This window comes from Micropterus dolomieu, linkage group LG02 (assembly GCF_021292245.1).
Source record: "Micropterus dolomieu isolate WLL.071019.BEF.003 ecotype Adirondacks linkage group LG02, ASM2129224v1, whole genome shotgun sequence".
Classification (NCBI taxonomy): domain Eukaryota; kingdom Metazoa; phylum Chordata; class Actinopteri; order Centrarchiformes; family Centrarchidae; genus Micropterus; species Micropterus dolomieu.
Genome location: NC_060151.1, coordinates 27,523,216 through 27,546,849, shown reverse-complemented (window position 1 = coordinate 27,546,849; position 23,634 = coordinate 27,523,216). Strand labels below are relative to the sequence as shown.

General features: G+C 40.5%; 2 protein-coding genes across 2 annotated transcripts in view; both read right to left on the bottom strand.

The window, feature by feature from the left end:
• Window positions 1-11,153, bottom strand: part of foxk2b (forkhead box K2b) — a 15,549-nt gene extending 4,396 nt beyond the window's left edge. Inside the window, exons 1-6 of the mRNA XM_046041539.1 lie at window positions 10,650-11,153; window positions 4,621-4,815; window positions 3,401-3,554; window positions 1,035-1,181; window positions 726-919; window positions 17-219 (exon numbers count right to left, since the gene is read on the bottom strand). Of these exons, the coding sequence (XP_045897495.1) occupies window positions 17-219; window positions 726-919; window positions 1,035-1,181; window positions 3,401-3,554; window positions 4,621-4,815; window positions 10,650-10,942 (1,186 nt within the window). The 5' untranslated portion in view covers window positions 10,943-11,153. The remainder of the gene's footprint in view (window positions 1-16; window positions 220-725; window positions 920-1,034; window positions 1,182-3,400; window positions 3,555-4,620; window positions 4,816-10,649) is intronic.
• An 11,865-nt stretch (window positions 11,154-23,018) lies between these two features.
• On the bottom strand, window positions 23,019-23,426 carry LOC123983611 (phosphoinositide-interacting protein-like). Its single transcript, XM_046069893.1, has one exon. The coding sequence runs from the start codon at window positions 23,424-23,426 to the stop codon at window positions 23,019-23,021; it is 408 nt and encodes a 135-aa protein (XP_045925849.1).
• Between the last annotated feature and the right edge of the window lie 208 nt (window positions 23,427-23,634).

Here is a 23,634-nt window from a genome sequence, read left to right as displayed (position 1 = left end):
GGGGGGGGTCTCATACCTGGTGTGTTTTGTGCAAAGCGTGCTTCCTGGATGACTGCCAGTTTGGGCTGGACCACCGTGGTGGACACCGGGGCAGGAGCTGCGGGGGTCTCCAGCTCCAGGGGAACCGGGGAGCCCTCCCGTGAAAGGCTGTCGGGGGTCTGGATGCCGCTGGAGTGAGCGGAAAGAACCCCCGAGTGATTGGGAGACGCCGGGGCACTCCTGAGAGTCAGACAGACAAGTCAGGTTAACCGATGAGCTCCGTCATCGTGGCCAGACTGAAGGTTTTAATAGTTTTTTTAAAACAACAATGAAGCTCTATGGCACAGAGAAGGAAGACATTTCAGTACGGTCAAAACAACTGCAACCAGTACAAATGTAAGAATTGAGGTAGGTTTATTGTCACAATATAACAAGTTATAGAGTGAAATTGAGTTTGTAAATAATGCAACGTGCTGTTAAATTTTACAACCATTAGGGGATATCAACACATTACTTAATTATTTAAATAATGTTTGTAAAACGTGCAACAAAATGCAAAAAACGATTGTCCCAATGACTCAAATGGAACTCTGTAGTTATTAACAGGCTGTTTAACTGTATGAGCTCATTTATGCTTCCTTTAATACTGGGTGATGAACGCAAGGCACTCTGGGAGACTGCAGTGAACCGTTTTAACCTGTGTATGGATCAAAGCACGAGTGTGAGACAGTGGGGTACAATCAGACCTGGAGGAGAGGGGTCCGTGTGGGGTCCGGAAGCAGGGGACGCCCCGGGGCCTTCGTTTCCTAAAGGCCTGCTCGATGAGCTTGCCCTCCGAGGACGGGTCTATCCTCCAGAACGAACCTTTGCCTGGCTCCTCCTGCGACCGCGCCACTTTGATGAAATAGCGGTTCAACGACAGGTTGTGACGGATCGAGTTCTGCAACAGAGGCAAGGCAGGAGTAACGAGGCTCTTCGACAGGTCTGTTATATTTGTGCCATCATGCTGACAGTCAAAGTGTCCTCTAACAGACAAACATGAGGTCAGAGCTCACCTGCCAGCCCTTGTCTGCAGTCCTGTAGTAGGGGTAGTTCTTTGTGATGTGATTGTAGATACCATTTAGTGTGAGCTGTTTGTCCGTAGCCAGCGTTATGGCCTGGACTATCAGCTGTGCATAGGAGTATGGAGGTTTGGAGTCATCCTGTGGAGCAGAGGACAAATGCAGATTTATGAGTTAGTGTGGCTGTGGCTTCGAGTTCCACTAATCAGAAGAAGATCACACTCACACAAACAAACTGTCCTCATTTCATCAACCAGCTGTCAAATATCTAACTCATCGTGTAAAACTGCCCGAGCAAAGATTTTTTATAGACAATAAAGGCTTGGGTCTGCAACTAATGTTTTTTTTTTTTTATTATCTGTAAAACAGAGAAAAGCAGCAGATGGTCATATTGAAGAAGATGCAACCAGCAAAGTTTTGACATTTTTGAATGAAAATCTGAAATGAGTGTTCAGCTATGGAAATTAATCAGCTGAAAATAGCATGTTTGGCCTAATAAGTCAAAAGACCGAGTAAATTTTATCGAACAATTACGTTGACATGTCGGCAGTGTGGAAGCCTGTTAAAGTGTCAGAGAAAGACACAAAAATGGCCGTTTGCGGACACTGTTATGCTGAATTGTCTCCTGGCACATCCACTCCATCTGTGGCTGACTTCTTAGAAAAGGCAACAAACAATCTGACCCGCTTTGAGTGTTTCTCTCACTCATTTGTGAGAACGTTATGGTAAATCCACTGAAACGGACCAGAGCGAGCTGACAGGCAGGTTAGAGACTTTATCCTGTCAGTTTCTCTCTTTACAAAGACAAGTGTTGTAGTATGAGAGTCCTACCTGAAGAGAGGCTGTGAGGTCTTCATGTTACGCTTTATGAGAACCACATACAACATTTATCAAGTTGGGTCGGAATTGATGAATTTAGTGCGAGGATACACATGTGACCACGCCCAAAATAAGGTGTCTATACACGATGGTAATAAGATTAATTGGATTGTATTCACAGAAAGTATAAAACACATTACATGTGTACTATAATAGTAAATGGACACATGACATTTACTTAACCTCTTGGGCCTTGGACCCACCCACCATAGTCTCTCCAAATCATGTGGGAAACACAGAGTAAAAACCACATTTTGACTTTTTAATTTATGCCATAGTTAAAAAAAAGGAAAACTAAAAGGAAAAAGAAAAAAAATGTGAAAAACCTTGTTCGGTATTTATGAAACGTATAATATATTCTTAGTTGATGATTATATTCGGTTTCTGCTTCGGCCAAGAATTTTCATTTCGGTGTATCCCTAATAGAAATAGTTGCCTGTCAGTCTGTAGCTCTAAAATCAAACTGGCAGCAACAAGAGCGAAGTATTTCCCCCTGATCAGTTCATTTTTTGCCCGTATGACCCGTTTGGTACTCCCTTACTATCATTCATCACAGAGCAGTCGAGGCAAACACAAGCATGCTGCATGCAGTTTGCTTGCATCATAAATTGTTAATTTCACAGTTCTCGGTGTAAGTAGTATGATTTGAATATCCTCCAGAATCTTGCAGCCACTGTACTGTTTGTCTGCAAAACTGTTTTCATGCCATAAAAGTATCTCTGGAGATGTTTTTAATGCATTACTGGATATAAAACATAAAAAGCATAACACATTTTATATTTTTCTATGTAGCATGCATATATATATATATATATATATATGGGAGTGTTTTCACCATGTTGTCAATATAACACGTTATGTTTAGAGCTAAAATGAAAAACAATTGGCAAATTTTTGATCATTTGTAATGCAAACATGCCTAAGACATGACAGTCCCTTCTGAAATGTGATCATCTGCTGTTTTTCCTTGTCTTATATTGTAGCTGGTCTGTTGGTCAGATAAAAAGAGCAACTTGAAGACACCACCTCGGGCTTTCTGACATTTTAAAAGACCAAAACATTAACAGAGAAAACAGTCAGCAAAATAATCAATAAATCCATTTGTTGAAGCCCTTCTTATACTTGCACTAAATATATTCCTCTGAAATTAGTGGAATAAGGGGAATGTTTTTCTCATAATTTTCAATAATTTGTATTGACAAGCAGCAAGATTATAATAAAGAATGTAAAATAATTTGTTAGTGTCTTAAATGTTGTGTGTCAAGAGTAATATTTAAAGACACATTTAAAACCTGTTTGAGTGGGATTTACATAGGGGCCCTGTGGGTGTTTATTAAAGGTCAGTGACACCAGTGAACAGAGTCAACATCACACTCCACAGTGAAATATGTGATGAAATATTAAACAGAGTCAAACTAAAAAGGTCAGGTTTAAAGAAATCTTCCCCTGACAGAGTGACTGGATGTTTGTCGCGCTCTCACCTTGGGACTGTCTCCTCCAGAGGCGTCTTTGTCGTTCTCAGGCTGAGAGTTGTCATTCATAAGCTGCAGCTCTGCAGAGCTGACCATGCGACCACCCATCCTGTAGCCTGAAGAGCCCGCCCCCCGCGGGCTGGAGGGGCACGAGTTAGCAGCACTGCAGGAAAACACAACACTACGGTCAGCTGCCAACAAACCTGCTGTAGAGATTGCTTACACTAAATCAAGAAATAAACAACCAACTACAGGTTTGGATTAAGTGCTTAAACCAAAAATATAAACTAGCTTTTCATTTCCCAGAAGGGGCACAGGTAGGTTCCCTGGCTCGGCTCATCTGCAGTCTGTGCTGCAGTGGCACGCTTTTGGCCGATATCTATGCAACTCGCCCAACCTCTGTCTGGAAATACTGCAGTCACTTTCGAAGCCTAAAGCAACAATGTATTCAAATCTTAATGAAGTCTAATTATCCAGTTAATACTCTATATTACCAGGGGATGAAGAGACTTCATCTAAAGGACAATTTCCATATTTAATGCCCATTTCAGTACTCAGGGGACTGAGGAGATGTTCGTAAACCAAACAAAGAGGCAGCAGCTCAGGATTCCTCCATGTGCTACACCTGCTGCCTCTTTCATTAACAGTAAACACATTATAATATAACCTTCATGTGACTTGTATGACAGAAGAAACATTGTTGCTTTTTAGCCATTTGGCTGAGATCAGGGGTTGAGAGGATCTACGAGTCTGAGATGGAGCTGCCTTCCTCTCTGAACCCCACAGCCGGTGAACTAAGCCTAAGCTTATCACCATCAGGTCAAGGTCAGTTGACACCTCAAGGTCAACAAGGGACGGCGTGGGAGTGACTTTTCTTACCACCGTGCACCGATCAACGTGCTTAGAATCAGAAAACTGTTGTACTGTTTTATTTGCCGAACAGATGGTAAGAAGTCCTGAACATATTAAATCTTAGTAAACTCATTTATTTTTCCCATTTGATATTTGTTAATCAGGATTTTTGTATTTCATTAAAACTGCCTCCAATCTGATCAAATTTACAGATACATTTTAAAAAAATAGACTCAAACCAGAGTGGTAAATGAATGCTAAATGATTCAGCACCAGCTGTGAGGAGGATTTCCAGATACTCATATGTTGCGCTAAGAAACGTCACTCCCTGCCCGCTTCAAGCCAGTGAATGCATAATACTTTGCAGTAGTGCGTACCTAATGGTGCCAGTAGGCGATGGCAGGGGGCTCATTAGGTGAGCGATGTTGTCTGGAATGTTGATGGTCAGGGGGGAGATCTGAGGCTGTACTGGTTTCACTGGGGACTCTGGAGCCTCGCGCTTCACTTTCTTCCCACTGGACAGCGCTGTGAATGTGATCTTGATGTTTGTACTGGGGAACCTGAATGTGCACCTGTAAAAGTAAAAAACAAGAGACAAGAGGCAGGTGTTAATGAAAACAGCATTTTAAAAGGCAAATCAAATCTCAACGTACCTAATAACACCACATAAACCTCAGCTGCGGCAGAACCGTTGTGGCTGACTTTAATTAGAGAAAAGAAACAACGTGTACGTTAATTAAATTTGAATACTGATCCAATGGCTTGATGAAGCTCCCTTCTTCCTCCCAACACTGACTGAATATCTTTGCTGCAAGTAGCAAAAACCAGAGGATTTATCAGTTATCTCATTTTACTGCATTGTGGAAGCAAAGCTTGGAGCTGCTCTGGTGTTTTTGGGGGGGTCTGGTGGCCTCAATTGAGGACAGAGTGGTAAATATAAAGACACGCTTAAAGCTCAGGAGCCTCAGCCATCAGGTCAGCTACTATAAAAAAAAAAATTAAATAAAAAAGCCTCATGTGCACTTCTACTCTGTGGTTTAGAAATGTGTTGTCCATAAAAGCTATTGCCATTTCTTTTTACATTTTTTAGACTACATGAATCACACAAAATAATTTGGTGGTCAATTAATAATGAAAAGAATCAATGAACTTAATGCTCAAGCAGTTTTTTAAGACTTGGATCACCCAAATGTGGAACTCATCTTTTGTACCCAGCATCCCTTGAATACATTTTCCACAATGATGTTCAACACGCTGCAGAAAATAGGGTATGGATTTCCGTTATCCTTTAAATGCAACGTGCCTCGTTGCTGCATTGAATTATGGTCCAATGAGGCTGCCCGGCATGTCCTAGGTGACTGTTGTTCTCCCCATTAAGGTAAAATCGAGTGAACTAGCGAGCCGTGCTGAGCCTACAATCATGACCATCTGAGTAGTAATGCGGATTTGGATTCGACACCGTAGATGGAAAAGAAAAAAAATCATGGATAAAGATAAACAGAAACATTAACACATCACACATGGTAGCTAGGTCGATAAGTCAGGGTCAGGCTGATAAAAGCTTATCACAGATATATAGTATCGGCGTATGTGTCAGCTGATGAACAGCAAGACCATAAAAATGTGCTTATCTTGGTTGAAAAAACAAATTTACAGGAGCCTTATTTTAAAACGTAGTTTATGTTGTGTAATGTTAATGTAAAAAACAAACATAAAAAACTTGACACCGGTATCGGCATCTAAATTCCAGTATCGCTCATCAGTGAGGCAACAGGGGCGCCAAAAACCTTCCAAACCTCACCAATTCTACAGCGTAATGTCGGATTAGGCTATGTGGTGTGCATTTGATTTAAATGTTTAATTCTCATCTCTATAATCTTCTGTTGAAAAAGGTACAGCTCTCTTGTCGAAAAATACAGATGATTGTGACATACAGAGAGTGTTTGATTCCAAGACATACAAACAAGTTACCGCTGAAACATTTCTATCAATGTTTCTCCATTAGATATGCAACTGAATTAAAAAACTACAACCAACAAAATGGACTCAGGAATGCAAGAGTATTGCCAACAGGAGAAAATTAATATTTTGGTTTTGATAAAGATGGGCTCACGGCTGATATTCTGTAGAAGTGTATATATACACACACACACACACACACACGTGGGGTGAAGGGAGATCTTCAACTGTCACAGATGGTAGTGAATAGAAGGAACTCGTCTAAATCACTGCTAGGATCAGGCTGTCTGACACCCTGGAGACGGAGCAGGCACACATTGGTTTTCATTTAGTCAAACAGTGCCAGGCACAGCAGTTTTTTCTCCGCCAGGCCCTCGCAGAGCTGGCATCTGCTGAGAGAACCGTTTCCCCGACACCTACATCTGAAATTAGCTTTGCCACTCACAGGAGGAGACTAAAACACTTCCTGGAGCCAGACTGGTGAGGGGAGACACTTTCATTATGTATATGCCCTCCGAGCACCCTTCCTGGAAGAGTACAGACTTCTCTGTGGATCTGATAAAGTTGTGGAAGTTCCTTAAATAAACATCAGAGCCTTCCTCAATATCTAGCGGCTGCGTGTAGCTGACAGAGTGGGGACAATCATATCTAAATATAAATCAATGAACAGTAAAATATCTAATATGTCTTTTATGTTCTTTCCTATCCATCACCATGCTGTCAATGAGCATAAATATTAGTGACAACACAAACAAGCTCAACTGTCAACCAGAGCAACTGTGATAACTGAATACAGTGTAATACATAGGCAGCATGTGTTGGTTTAGGCTGTGCATGTGGGACAAAATTTTAGTATATATGGGGCCATTTAACATAGATGAGAACACACTACCCTCATATCAGGTCTCATTAAAGCTAACTTTTTCACAGCCGATATAGTCTACGGTTTCGCAAAGGAAAACATTTAGGCCACCCAGATAATGTCTTGGTTTGATGGATATCCACATGTTCTTTCTGTAACGCATCAGTGTTTAATGTTGTATTAACACAAGCTGCCTTATAAGAACTTTTGTTGTTGTCTAAATGGCTTATCTGGCCAGGAGCTGTCTCATAAAATAAGTAAACCAGATGGAAGACAAATGCCTGCAATCCTCCATGTTTTGGACACAGTTTGGTTGGTGTGTGGCTAAATGTTTGTAATTTTTTGTTTTACAGGGATTTTGAGAAGAGGACATCAGAGCTACCATTTCAACATGTTTGAGTCGTCAGGCATGCAAAATGGCCCAGAGATGATTATTATTTCTTTAAATAAGCTACTTGTGCTCACTCACTTTCAGGATTACTCTAGCGCTGGTCACAAGCTAACAGAATAACTAGATTTATTAAATGAAAATGTACCTTTACATATGATACAGTATTGCTCATGAAGGTACTGATAAACCAGGAGTGCATCTTACCCTGTCCTCCCCTGCAGTATAACTAATAAGAATGCATTGGCCTAGTGTCGAAACTGAAGTTGAGTTTAGTTGCACATTTCTAATCTGATCTACATGAATCACATAGGTGACCCATTCTGAATTCAAAACAGCAGAAATCTCCAAACCGGAGTGGTGGTAAATGCTAACTTGTCGATATCAATGCAACTGACCATTATTTTCATTATCAATTAATCCACCGATTGTTGTTTCAATTTATCATTACTTGTTTAGTCTATAAATGTCCAACCAACAATTCAAACCCTAAGGGATTCAATTCAAATGATATAGAACCTCATATTTGAGAAGCTTGGACCAGTGACTGTTCAGCTGTTTTGCATTTGAACGACCAAAACTAATTAAAAAACTAATTTGTTCGAGTCCAGCACAGACCACTGCTGAAGCTGTCCCTGAACCCCTAACTGCTCCCCAGGTGCTAAACTGTGGCTGCCCACTGCTCTTAATTAGGATGGGTTAAAATCGGAGAACTAATAAAACGTCTCCTCAGGGATTAATAAAGCATAAGGAGGAGGAAAAAAAACTATGACAAAATTGTTCGATCAAGAGGGCTGAGTATTGCTCGGATATCTACATAGCTAGGGAAGAGTCATATATAGCCTAGCTTCATGATTTAGATAAGGACATATCAGATTAAAGAGTAAGTAATCAAGAGTTATGATCTGAACAAGGATTTAATACTAAAATCTGATACTAGACACTTACAGAAACTCAAATCTACATTTAGAAAAATTCAGTACTACGGTTCCATGCTCAGCCCTTTAGTCAACTAATTGCTTAATTAACTAAACATTTCAGCATATTTTCATAATTGAATTCATAATAAGACAGTTATAATTATCTGAGTGAGGCTGGGTGTTATGGAAAGTGATGTCCATGTTGTTGAGTATGCCCTTCAAAGCATGCATTCATGGAAGCCTCTCTGTATCAACCCCATTTTCCCTCCTGTATGAACAATGGGGCCTGACCTCCTAAAACACAAACGCACAGTTGCTATGCTGCTAAGCTGTGAAGATGGCAACAAACAAAGCTTGTTCAACTAAAAAACTTTCACTTGATTTTCTTCACACACACCCAGACACACACACACACACACACACACACACACACACACACACACACAAAAAAAGAATGTAAACAAAAGAAGATAGGAAGAGCACCAACTTGGGAGCGAATTTGCGGGTGTGGGAGAGGACAGGGAGGGGAGAGAGAAAGGGGAAAGGGAGGCTGCTTCTTTCTGTTTACATCACCAAAGAGGAATCCCTGGAATACAACAGAGTTGTCCCCTGGGCCACAGCTCTACAAGTTCTCTCATGCTGTCAATCTGCATCTGAAGCTACACCCGTCTCATCATGGACAGTGAGGGTCGTTTGCGTGTGCTCTCTAGCTTGAGGATTACAGTAAAGCATGCAAGCCTATACTAGATAGCGTCTTCCTTATGCAAGTTTGAGCAGTAAAGATGGCTTCTGATTAAAAGCTCTTTATTGGCAGTAGGTGTGAGAAATACCTGTAACCTCTGCTGCTCCTTCCTTGTTGTGCCTGCATAATAAAATTTACTGCTATATGTATGATGTGGGTAAGAGCAGTGCATATATTGATGAACTATCAACCCTGTGTTCAGCTACAAAAAAAAAAATTTAGCGAGTAGAAATTGCTAGTTAAAACAAGCCTCGTCTTTGTGCAGTACAAAAAAGTGGTTTCACATTGAGGCATTGCACAATAGCTGTGAGCAGTGTGGGAAGTCTGGCCCATGTTGGCAGAGACTGGTAGTTTTGTCTACATCACAAGAATCAACAGCTACCACATTTTGGCCTGCTAACTCTCAAATAAATCTGTATGGTGAAAATGTAAACAAAGTGGTTTGTTTTAATTGTCACCAGAGATGATCTGAGGAGTTCAAACCTGCAAATGTTAATTCCTTTTTGTTGTTTGTTAAATGACTAAACAATGAAATTATTAGCTAAATTGTTTTTCGATTCATCTTCGGTTAGTACTCCAACATACCTGGCAGAACCCGATTTATCATTACTTTAATACTTGATCTTATCAGTGAAGAAATCTGTATTAGTCACACAAACATGGCTAACATCCAAAACCAAGCAACACATGTTTACTGAAATACAAAAGCCACGTTTTACAACCAGTACAGATCAGGGTTATAGATTCATTGGTGTGATAAATGTTACATTATCAACAAGTTAAACACTGGCACGGTGCAAGCTACAACATGCAGAACATAGTTTAGAAACAAAAGCTCAACCAACCTCCCTGACAAAAACGTGTTTTTAACTTTTAAAACGAACATAGAGCGAAAGAATTATTGTTTAATTGTTCATTGTAGAAAATTATTGATTAAATACACTTGCTAGCATGACTTCGGCTGATTTGAATAGAGGTCAAAGGTCCCGCAGGTTCTGCTGTTGTGAGTCGGCAGGGCGGGGACGGGCGTGTTTGTTTACGTTTTAAGGGTCGAGAGGAGCTCCATTCAAAACTACAGAGAAGCTGCAGCTAACTGCTAGCTAACATGTTTGCCTGACAACACAGACGAATGTTTACACTATCACGAGACGCACATTTTTGAGTCAACTGTGTCCACGTGACACAGAAACTACCACTAATCAATATCAACAATAGCATACCCCTTAGCCACGAGCTAGCTTGGTTGTTTTGGCTAGCTCAAATACAGCACTGTGGTAACTTGTGTGGCTAACGCTAAGTTAACCACAAGAAGGAATGTGGACTGAAAGCAGGCGGCTAATTAACACTGTTGCTAACAAAAATGTCAACAAAGAAAATGGCATAGGGAACAGGATGCGGAGTTCTTGCTAACATGCTAAAACACGTGGTGCTCTCGACCCTGCTGGCCATTATAAACCCAATGTTGTTAACTGTTAACTTTAGCCGGCTTGCTACTGACGCTAGCACCCACATGTTCAGACAGAGGGGGGACTTACATTCGTGGTAGCTGCAAAGGAGGGGCGCCCCGTCTGAGGAATACTCCGTCTACAAACACCCCGTTTTTACCGAGACACCTCAGGTAGAAATCCCCGCTGCCCGTGCCGTCGTCGCTGGCGGTGAATATCTCCAGATGCCTCCGCGAGATGAAGCTGGAGTGGCCCATACTCACGTCCACGGAGCCCTGAGACGAGTTCCGGCCGATGGTCACCGAGCGCTTTTTCATCATGTATTCGAATTCACGGCCCTCGAGCCGGGCGACCGGCCCAGACGATCCGCTCACCACGGCCATGTTCGGGTTAAAGTCTCTAAACGCCGAATACTGGGGGCAAATAAAACACCGGGTACACGGACGCCTGGTTGTGGCCTTTTCAGAGGTGTGTAAATGGAGCAAATCTACAAGAGGGGCATCAAATTCAAAACAGGAATTTAGAGGGGAACATGCGAGGCCAGGGACAGCGGCTCCGACCCACCGCCGAGAGAAAGGGTAGCAGAGAGATCCAACCAAACGGAGCAGGAGGCGGGTATTGTTTTACCGACAGCGCGCTCTACCAATGGCAATCCCGGAAGCTGATGCAGCTCCGCGACCGCGACCAATCACGCGTGAGAATTAATCCGAGGACACATTCAAGGTCGGTTGGTGGGTAGCAATACGCGCATATGCTGCTTGGTGAGAAGTAAGAAGTGGAGAATACATTTGTAACCTCATAAGAGTGGAACCACCGGTTTACACGTGCACACAGTCACAATAATCACGAAGTATAGATCATCTATGATGACGTATCGACATCCCCGACTAATCATGTATTGAAATCAAGAAACAAAAGCATGTGTGTGATCATTTTGCAGGATCCAGCTCCCTTCAGTCTTCACGTCGCAGCGGTGCAAAGCCACGGTGCATGGTGGTCTTCCTCCTCCACTACAGAATCCATGTCTGGTTTTGCACGTCGCCCCCTTTGCAGCATCTTGTTACTTTGTAATGATGAGGTTAGCTATCTTTAAAATGAGCACCGTTAAGTTCTTTGGTTACAGTCTGTAATCTGTGCAAACAAATCTTGTTGCCTTGACAGACAGACAGACCTACTTCATATTACCCTGCTGGGGCTGCACGTTTGTAATCCTGGGCTGGTGTGTTTGCAGGCCAGGGTGAGTGACCCTGCCATCTGTAGGCCACTTGTTTGTAAACACCGAGGGACAGTCTCTGCGGGAGCGGAGTGTGTGCGTGCAACCAGTCAATTCAAGCATGAATAGTTTTTCGTTGAATTCAGCAAGGATATTAACGCATGCATAATAGTCTTACCATTATGTTCATGTAGACACAGGAAAAACGTATGCGCCTTTCTTTATAAAAATATTGAAAACAATGTTTTGTTTTGCTTTGGAAGAATATATTGTTTGGTCTTCTGGAAAATGAGAAATCAGAGAAAAAAACTTCTGTGTATTTGATTAATCTTCTTATTATGTGGCCAAATCTGTAAATGTAAATTTGCATATAAGAAACTTATTTGCCTTTTCAAAAGAGTTCAAACAATACATTTTATAAAGTCAAGGGTCTCCAAAGCAAAAAGTAACCTAATAAAAATTGTAAACTGAATGCATTGTATTATAGTTGTAAATATAAACTCAGTACTTTTGAATTTGTTGCACTGTTACATGTGTTTCACATTTTTGGACTTAGCTATGCAAACATTAATTTAAAAAGTCATGAATACATAAAAATGTCCACAGAGCCAAGGCCAAAAAACCCTACATGCTGGAATTTGGTTTGTATCATCATCAAGGCAAATGCACAGTAATACTAAATATGTCTGTTCCTCTTTGTGGAAATATTTATACAAATTTAGAAAATATTCGTCTTTGTGCCACAAAGGTTACGAAATCTTTACAGAGCAGAAATAATAAGTTTTTAATAGTTAGTCAACGTCTGAAAGCCAGGGAAGGCAACATTTGTGAACTAACAAGAGACGGCTAGATCGTCAAAGTATCAAACCTACGAAATCCCACCCCCTCACTGAAGTCCTCCCTCCAAAGCCACTCCCCCAAAAACTCATGTTCATGCGCAGTGAGCGCACGGGCGGAGTGCGTGCAAGTCGTCAGGCAAATAGGCCAGCTGCGGTATTTGTTTAGGTGGAGCTCATTTAGGGCTGCAACTGAGGAGAATTTGAACAAATATAACACAAAAGGCTTCTGGAATAAATTGAAGCGATTTAAGTCATTTATCATGAATAAATGTCTACTTCAAGCTTTTTCAAGCAGTGATTGTTCTCACATTTTAGAGATTTAGCAATTAATTTATTAAATAATGAAAGTAATGGGCAGATAAACCCACATTTAAAATTAGTGTTTGTTGCAACTCTAAAGCTGTTTCATACATACAATTGTCTTTATTGCAAAAGTAGGCAGCTTTAGTTACTACTTTTCAAGTTTTTGCACATGAAACATGAAGAGTTTATAAACTGTTTGGTTATTAATTAAATTACTCAACAGTTTATACAAGTACAGCTAAAACAATCAATCTATTATTCAATTAGTTGATTGACTGAAAATCTATTGGCAACTATTTTGATCGTTTAAGTAATTTTTTATGAAACTTCCAGCTTCTCCTTTAGGATTTGGATTGTTGCTTGGACAAAACAAGCTCTGTGAAGGTGTCACTGGGCTCTGGGTAATTGTCACAGGAATTCACACTATTTTCATAATCTTTACAAACCAAACAATCGATCAATAAATGGAGAAAATAATCATCACTTTAATCAATAATTAAAATAATCTTTAGTTGCAGTCCGTAATGAGCTCCACCTAAACAAATACAGCAGTAAAATCCTGCTTTTACATTAATGTAGTCAATGAGTAACAATAATCTAATGATAGAATATATAATATAAAAGTCACAGGGGAAGTTTTTTGATTATTTTTCATACATTTAGTAAATTTTCCTGATTAAACTGACATACCTTTACCTTTTCATGCAGGACTTTTACTTCCAGAGTATGTGCACAGTGTGGTATTACTTAAGTAAAGGATCTGAATACTTTCTTTGTCACTGTATACTTATGAAAAGGCAATGCTATGACTCTTAATGTGCACAGATTGAGTTCTTGAAGAGACAAACCTGCCAAAAGTCGGTCATTCATAGATAAAGTAGAATAATATGTTTTAAATTTTATTTAGGGAACATTTGTTAAGAAAAGCAAGTCACATCAACCTCTAACTTCAACTCAACCACTGGAGGGAGACATGCACCTTCACAATCCTCCAAAGATGACATCATGAACTCAGCCATTTTGAGCTTTTAGGCTGAAATAGTGTTCACAAACAGCACAACCATGAACACGATATCATCACTTCATCACCTGCCAAAAGACAAATTTATGTGCCCAAAGCAGAAGTATAACAGCATGTATCTGGTTGTTTATGACAGCATTTGTAGGGTGCAGATTACAGAACATGAGCCACCTAATGGACCCAATCTTTCTCTAAGAATACATTCATATACATTAGATTGATTTCTTTAAGTAACCAATTCGTTTTGATACCACCAATCTCAGGTAATAATTCATATCAAGACTAATTAATGAGGCCATTTAGAAACCCACATCTGAATTATGAAAAACCTTTATAATTGACGACATTTGAAATATTTGTTTCTTATTGTACTTTCTTTGTAATTGTGGTAAGCATTTGTTTGTCCACTGGTGACAGTCAGTCCCACTTTCATGACAGTCCAGGAAGAGTGGTGACCACTGTGGCAAAGCTAATGGGGATTAACTATTAGTCAAAGCCATCTCAAACCACATGATTGGGTTTCACAACCTAATATTTGCTCAGCATTATCTACAAAAGAGTTTATGCTCCATCATGCTGCATTGTTTGAGTTGAGTTACAGTCAACCAGGATGTATGTTTAAGCTCAATTTCTCTCAAGGTAGATCCTTTTATAATCTGCACCTTTTCCTGGTAGATGCTATTGTGATTAAGATTATAACAACATATACCATCAAGACAATTTGGGGATTTCAGCACAGAAGAGAAGGCGGTGTCCTGTGGGAGTGGGGGGGCTGAGCACCAGAGTTTCCATCTCTTTGCAGAGAGAGAGAGAGAGAGAGAGAGAGAGAGAGAGAGAGAGAGAGAGAGAGAGAGAGAGAGAGAGAGAGAGAGAGACCCATTACGCCTCTCCTCCATTTCCTCTCTCAGAGGCAGGAACCAAATGGACACATTAATAACACTCTCCAAGTCTGAGGGAGCTAATGGTGCCTTGAGTGCTGATTAAGGCAGGGAAGAATTGGGCTTAGCAAAGTATTAGTTTCATTCTCCTCGCTGGCTGTTGTGGTGAACAAACTGGAGCACAGACCGCACAGCGTTTGGAAAGCTGCTAATTGGTACAACCCTTTGGCACATGTAATTAGGTGCTGGAGCTTTTTTGCTTCGTGAGGAAACATTGTTGGAGCCTTAATGTAGTTTTTGTTTTTTTACGGTTTTGTTGATTTACTTTCACATGGATGTATTGGCTGCATTATATAAATATGTATTAAATTGTTTATTTCTTCTTGCCATTAACTATTAGGGACCGGTGTATTGGATCCATAATATAGTTTTTGGTTATCCTTTTCTAAAACTTTGTCACCATATGTGTGCATATACAGTTCTGACATTGATCATGCGGTGGAGAATTGGGAATGAGGTAAGTTTTTGACATAAATGTGGTGTCTTTTAACAAAACAAATACAGGTTAAACTTGTTTCTGACACATGTTCTAGGCTAAAAGTAAACCAATGTCCCCGCACACTGTATGTAGCATAGGTACCAGCAATGTTCATATTTAATCACTATGATGTTTCCATTCAGCAAATTCACAGAAGCACGATATGCTGCCACACACACGGTCAAAAACTCTTTGCCTCCTGTACGACATACCTCAGTATAGAACTTAGCTATAAGCACTTTCTAGATCAATGCTCTACCCGTGTTCAATGTCAGAACGGTGACAGTGTTTTAGATGATAATAATACAAAAAACATTATGGCTCCAACAAACATGTTTCTTGTCTCTCTACATACCTGAGTAGTTTTGCCTGTGTGAAAGTGATGTTAATTCTTTGTGTTGGGCTCTGCACTGGGTGGATCTTACTAAAATAACCTGAGCAAAAAACCTACACTGCCTGTTTGGCTAGTTTTAATGGAAGCGCAGCCCCACAAAGAACATAACAACAGTCATTTAAAAGCATGTTTAGTTTCTAATTTCAAAAGCTTTTCCATGTTACATGAACATGCAGGGACATTTGGAAATGTAAATATCAACTCGTGTATATATGTGATAGTAATGGGATAAACAAGTCCCAATAAAAGTGCTGAGAAATACATTTTCCTTTCCAACAAAGTCCAGGAATCACTGCATGCAACACAACAAGTTGTTTTCACCCTGGAGTCAAAGGGTGGAATAGAGTTTTTTTTATCTCCTGGGATTAGTCAAATGTGTTCCTGCTCGTGCCCGGATTTGGATTTATCACCCATACTTCACTGAGGCAAACCCTCAAGGAGCAGAGAGAGCCAGGTGTCACAAAGTCATGATTTTTGATGAAGCTTCTGCTTCAATCAGACCATCCGGTTCCTTCCTCGTCGTCATGTTGCTTCGACACCTCTGACTCAGGCGAGCTTCACTCATACTGCAGTCACAGTATATCAGGTTTAATCAGATTGAGCTCCTCATCAGACACAGTGAGGTCCCCCATGTACCAGAATATCCAGAAGGCCAGGCTGAGGAAGATCAGCAAAGGTCCGGAAAACACAAAAAAGTCCCAGAAACTCAAAGGTGCAATGATCCCAATGAGCAAGAGGATGAGGCCAACGATGTCCAAAATCACAGCCAGTGACAAGAAGACGACGGTGCCGCTCTTCTGTGCCATGATCGGGCTGGGTGAGACAGGACAGGTGGATGTCGTCTGAACGTCTGACAGGAGTGAGAGCAACTCTCTCCAAAAAGGGCTTTCCTATTTCCGAGATAATTCTTTTTCACTCAGCACACCTTACATTTCAATCATATCACAAGACTTACTGGCAAGTCTGGTATCCAACCACAACAACAGGTTGTGCTGCTCATTAACAACAGCTGAAAGCCCCACAGACGATCTTCATTCCTCTGTAGGGCCGACTTGTTTTGTACCTTTCCAGTCATTAATGTGACACATCAACCCATTGTCTGTAACCTGCGTGACAGATTTATGCACATATATTTCATAATCAGCCAGCTAATGAATCCAAAGTTATCCAGGGCTGCATCAGTGTGTTGCATCTTTTATCAGGTCGTTCAAAGCTTCCCCTTGACTTCACTCACACTCAGAGATTAAATATATTTACCCTAGTGTGGGGGCAGCTCTGCAGTGTGGACGCACTACATTCAAACGTTCCCTAAATATTTAACATTCTACGGCATCATCATGCATCACTACAACAATGATAATAATGATAGCTATTGTGAAGTGACTGTCACATATAGAGGAAATGCATATCATGGAAACTTCTCTTTAAGAACCTTGTTTGACCAGTTAAGCTGCCACTATTTGTCACTGCTCTGCAGCTTTGACTTACTCTCCTGCGTAAGTGGGCAGGTGTACACAGCAGTGACAAAATATGTTTTATTTTCTGTAATGTTGTCAGGAGTTTGAGTGCCTTAGGCTTTCAGTCATGCTAACTTTGAATTAAAAGCCATTTCACCTGTTATAAATTATACCCTGGCAGGACTGTGACATTGGCAAACGATGCAACTCCAATCTATGGATGTAATTAATAGAGACGTTAATAGGCATCTTATATATACAGTTACATGGGGCCCTAAGGCACACATGACCTTCTGTTGAGGAATTTTACTTTTGTTTAACCAACACCACACCACAGAGACAAACCAGTCTGACCAGTGTTTAAGTAGCTTTGACAGCAAATCAAAGAGCAAACATTACTTGGCTTTACTCTGTCTGGTAGCAGCTGCAATATGTATAAAATATGTTACATGTATTTGGAACATGTACTAAAGCATTAGTGATATATTAAGCTGAAAGGATAGGAGAATATCAATGGAGTAACATTTCCTCTTGTTGGGTGGAAACGACAGAAGATTTTCTAAGAAGACAAACTTTAGTTACAGTTTACATGCTTTGGCATTGCAGGCTTATGAACAGGACCATGGCCACTGCTACTGATCACACACTGATCTGTATTCAAGTATTTGGCATATTTAATATAAATCAATACACTTTTGACCAAATAAATAAATAAAGCTGGGCTGGACTAACCTACCAATGGGTCCTGGGCTGAAAACCAGTTGTTAGCCCATATTGGCTTCCATGTTTTCCCATTCTCTGTGCATGAGTTAGTATTTAAAAATGAGCTTAAGTTAATTATAAGCACAACTTTATTTCTTAAAATTTACCATGTAAGCACAATGTAAAAAGAAATAATAAAGGTCCCAGAACTAGATTTTAACTTGAAACCTTGACCTGGCCTCAAAATTAGATTAGAATAATTAAGTGTTGCCTTGAGGTCCTTGTCATTTTAGGTTATAATGTGCTTGAGTGGTGAATACAATATTAATTAACAGATTTGGAAATTAATTAAATTATCATAAACTAATTGCCACATGGTGAACTTGGATGCTTTGGCCCCCTAAGAGTCTGGGGCATCTGGCAGTTGCCCTTTTTGGTAGTCTGGTTGGTAATCCAGCCTTGCCTGGCAGAGTTGAAAAACAGTGTTTTGAACTTAATGTTTGGAAATAAAATGTACATAAAATACAGCTCAATGAATAAAATAAAATACAAAAAGTCCACGTTTTCAAAATAAGTTCCTTAGAAGTTTCTTGGACATTTATGTAGCCTATAATTTGGTCACTTCCTCATTTCAAACCAAGTTATAATTCATCCATTAGTATTTTGTTAATGGAAACTTAAATTATTCTTAAATGTTAAATTGTATTCTTTCCTGTAGACCAATTTCACATTTATGGCGTGTTCAGCTGACCTGCTGTGAGCTGACTAAAATACACTCTAGGTCACACTAGCAATTTATTGGGATTGATTAATTGTACACCAAGGGAACACTCCTTTTAAATAGTACCACCTTATTTCCGGGATTGTTAGGAAATTTCACACCTGTAAAATAAAGTGACACAGAAAATGAAAACATAGAGACTTTTTAGTGTCAGTTCCAACTTTTCGAGGGAGAACTTGGACCACAGTAGCCCTTTTTGTAAAATCGGGCCACAGCTCTGCCTGTGGACATCATCACTGTTATATGAGAATCTGCTTACAGCCATTAAGTTTTGCCAACGATGCCAACAACCATAATATTCAGCATCCTTCATTAAATAGTAAAGTCTCTGCTGCAGCAAATTTAGTTGAAATGATATTTATCAAAGCAGACATGCCCACATTCAACCCACAGAAAGAATATTTTTATATGAAGGTACCCATTCAGGTGGTGCTCATTTAGATCTCCTGTTTTTCTCCTTTTTCTTTCTCCATAGTGATGGAGTCCAGACTGCCATCATACCCCTCATTGTGGTAGGCTGTTGACCTGCCCCACGTCACCCTGCTGGCTTTGTGTGGAGGTGATCCCCCCTGACTGCAGTCCTCATCCTCAACACATTTCACACGTTCTTCCCCTTTGAGCTTCTGGCTTAACTTCGTGGATAAAGCCCTGGCCAGCTTCACGATACTGCTCGTCTGCTTAAAGCCGTCGTCCTCCGACACAGGGATGTTCCCCACGTACCACATAAGCCAGCAGCCCAGGCTGAAGAAAATGAGCAGTGAGCCGGAGTAGATCAAGAAGTCGCCATAAAAGCGGCCGTCGATGCGCAGATTGGCGAATATTCCGAGTAAAAGGAGAATCAGACCAATAACGTCAAATACGATTGCGCTCAAAAATAGATACACGCACCCACCTAAACACTTTAGCAGGTCCATCGTGGAAACAATACTGCTGCTTACAGCTTGTATAACGGGAGGATGCCTCATCCTGTGTACCTGAGCGGAGGCAGCGCACCTGTAGAGAAACGCCCCACCTTAAAGTGAAGGTAAACAAGGGTTTTCCCCAGTGCTATTCAATGTAAATATGACTTAAACACACAGACAAATAGTCGTCTTGAATAGGCAGTTTCCTTTTAGGCCTAGGCTATATGTTGTCCTTTAGCCTATGAAAAGTCTACAGTGATGCGTTCTGGATGCCTTGATGTAAATGACACCAGGCGCTCATGACGTTTTAATCTATAATTTGACATTCAAATTGATCTTCAGGGACACGGAGTTATAGTAGGCCTACAGCCCATGACGGTGATGCACAGACACTGTAGTATTCTTTATTGTAGGCTGTGTTTATTGCACCACCACTATTTTACATAGTCTAGCCTGTCCTGCTGGGCTACTGTGTGTTCTCTTCCTAATTTGTTAGGCTAATTGATGGTTATTTGCACCATCAGATAGGCCTATTGGAGATTAACCCCTTCATATCTGTTTCTTTCTACAGCTTTCAACAAGAAATGTGGAATAACAAATAAAAGTTCTATGAGAAAGTTTACTTGCACAATAAGAAAACATTGAATGCAATTTAAATATAGAACAAACAGATCTGCCTTTTCCAAAAAAAGTCACTTAGCCTAAAAAAACAAGCTGCTGGTTACTGCATTATATGTGATAATATTTTTTCTAATCTGATTTGTCATGGCCACCTGAAAATATCTCTAGAATGCAGGAAATTAAGAGTTTAATGCTCAAAGGAGGACCCCCAGACCCCCAATCGAAGATTTCACCAATGAATATTTCTTCTAAATAGTACTGGAGTATCTTCTTGTCTTGTTCTACTGATTCCAATATTGTGCATTATCACGTGGACTCAGAGTTTTACCACACCCCTAATAGGATGTTCAGTGTCCCCACCACTTTTCAACACAAAGTGACGCCCTTGTGCACACACATAGGCAGGTATTGTTAAGCCTACATTTTGTTATTTTATAATGAAAACTGTCTTGTTGGCAAATATCTCAATACTAAGTATTACTTTATTTTATAACTGTTCTAAGGCTGTAACTATTCATTATTTCCATTAATTATTAATCTATTTTTCTTGGTTAATTATTTGGGCCAGAAAATAGTAAAAAAGAAAAAAAAAAGCCCATTACAATTTTCCAAAGCCTAATTAGACAAATTCAAATGTCAACAACAAGAAGACATAGCGTCTATTGCCTGAGGTAGGTCCTGTCTACACATACACGGGTGTATTCAAAATCGTCACTTTTTCTATGCGGTTTGGCCGTTCTTCCACACAAAAACACAGTAGGTCGTTGTTTGAAACAGCAACGTGTAAAAGAGTAATTGTTTTGTGGTCCACAGGAACAATTAGGGGCTGGAATGTTAGAGCCAATTAGAAAATATGGTTAATCTTTTGGATAATTTTGTATTCATAAGTTATGTTAATTTTCCTTTATGTATTTCACTTGATAATGTTTAATGTTTGTCTCAGATGAATGTCATTAGTGTGTATTTAGCTAATTAATAAGTGTAGCTGTGCTCCATTAGTTTGTCCTGTTAATTCATGTGTCGTTAAATGTGTAGTAAAAAGTGTAGTAAAAATGAAGTGAGAGCACCTATTGGCATGTGTTGTGGCAAAAAGGTCAGCTAAGCAGGACATTGAGCTTTCTGACTGTATATAGCGTCGCGTATAGCAATGGGAAATTTTACCTTTCCAATGTTAAAGCGCCTCCTCGACAGTGTTTATCCTCTCTGTATTAATTTAGCACATGTGGTGCCTGAGCAAGCTCCTGGTCGTTGAACTTCTTTTTTCACTCTCTGTTCAGTCTTCTGACTTTCTCCTCTTTGACTGTTTCTTGAACATGTTTCTCCATTGCCGTTAGCATGTGCCAGATTTACCGTCCCTCTCACTCCCACTACCCCATGTCTTGTTCAAGAGCACGAACGCCACCTGTTGCCAGTTGGCTGGAATAGTGTTGTGTGGTTCGGTCCGAGCCACTTTAAATCTTTAACCTTTTACAGAGCTAGGGCTGTGGACGAACACAGAGAACAGACAGCTGGATTTGCCAAAAAGTGCATTGGATTTGCTTCATCTTAAAAGGTGGCATAAGATGAACTAATCAAATAATCGTCTCAGCTCTAAGATGTTTAAAGGCCAGTTAGGGTTCTGATGTCTTCTAAACAGACTTTCTTGAAACCCACAGCACATATCATGCTCACGTCGGGTCAAACATCTCATGGGCCAAGTGGTTGAGGGATTTCATCTGGAGGATTCTCAGATGTACTGTAGTGTACTGTATATGGCCTACAATAACCAAAATTACATTCTCAATATTAACTTGATATCAAAAATTTGTATTCCTTGTTAAAAAAAACATAATTTACAACTGAAAGATGCTTCAGGCTCTGTAGAGCCGAGCAGGTGATGATTCTCTGTGGGTTTGTCACTGTGGGAAATCCTTTTAAAATACAACAGTGATCGTAATTGTGATTATTTTGTTTCCTTGTGTAAGCATACTGTAATTATTGAACAACAGTTAGTTAGTTAACTTTAACATTCATGCCAATAAAGCGTATTCAAATTTGAAATACAATTAGCCATATGATCCATTCCATATTGATTATAGCTGCTTTAAATACAATCTACCTGCTAGCTAGGCCAAAGTCTAATTCTAAGAGCTTTTCCGATGGCTGAGACTGAATATTTTATGTCCACTGTGATGGACTCTGGGTCTGAAGGGGTTAATTAAAATGTCCTGCCTCATAATATTTAAATCCTATGAAAATGTGCTTTCAGGTCACAGTAGTCAAATTGTTTCCCTTTACATACATTTGAGGGTGAATGCATTTAGATTCAAAGTGTCCTTCAGTGACTCAGTTCCACAATAAGGATTTCAGTGGAAACACCACAACACAGTAAACTGGGATGTGAAAATTATAAGCTCTCACAACTTTTAATTATTCATGAATTGGCATATACTGTACCACACAGCATTAGGAAATCCCCCTTGTCCACTTTTCCATCATGAATATTCATAAGGACAGTTTCCTATTGTAGTAACCTTGCTAAACTGTGTGTGAATAATTGCATTTTATACAGCACATTGTTGTCCTTGTGCTCTCACCTTCTTTTCGACAGCCATGGTTATAGATGCAAATGTTGTCATGCACACTTGAGACTGAAATACGTGCTTAGTGTAGTCAATCCTGGGAAATCAGAAAAATCAACATAAATGTCACCAAGCAGAGTCTGTAAATAATTAGCTTCCACAGAGGCTCCCATGCTGAAAGGATCATATCAATCCAAGTTTCTCACTTTCAAACATGAAGTTTGTGACAAAATGTCAACACCCGTGTGATCACAGATTGAACACCGGAGGCCTGTAGTAACTGGGGGGCTTCTTCATATTTGACTGCTTCCTGTTCTCCTTGGTGATGGGGATGAGGACCACACCCACCACAAAAACCATCAGCCCAATGGACAGCAGTGCCGGTCCCAGGATGGTGGTGATCTTCCTGCAGTGGCCAGCGAAGTACAGGCCGCTGATGATAATGCCGCATGCCAGGAAGGTTCCCCCGGTGGACATGAGGTGTATGGGGAACCAGAAGACTTCACACTTGCTGCGAGGGATCTCTGTGGTCCATAGGGTCTCGCTGCGGGACAGGCTGAACACGGTGCTCTCTGTGCGGCTCGGGGGCGTCAGCTGGTCCCTGGACTGGGAGAGGGTGCACTCTCCCAGGGGGATATTCTCTGGGCTGCCTGGCATGGCCTCCTGGATGACTCTGTGGAAATAATGCGGAATATGAATCAGTCTGTGAGGGAAGTCACGTCTCTCTGAGGTCTATCTAATTGAGTTAGGTCTAATGGGTTTCATAGTAAAATCCGAACGTTCCACAAAAATTACAATATGGGTGATGTTCGTCCCCAAAAAGCAGATAACTGTGAGCTGGAACTGGAAGCCACTGTTTAATCTA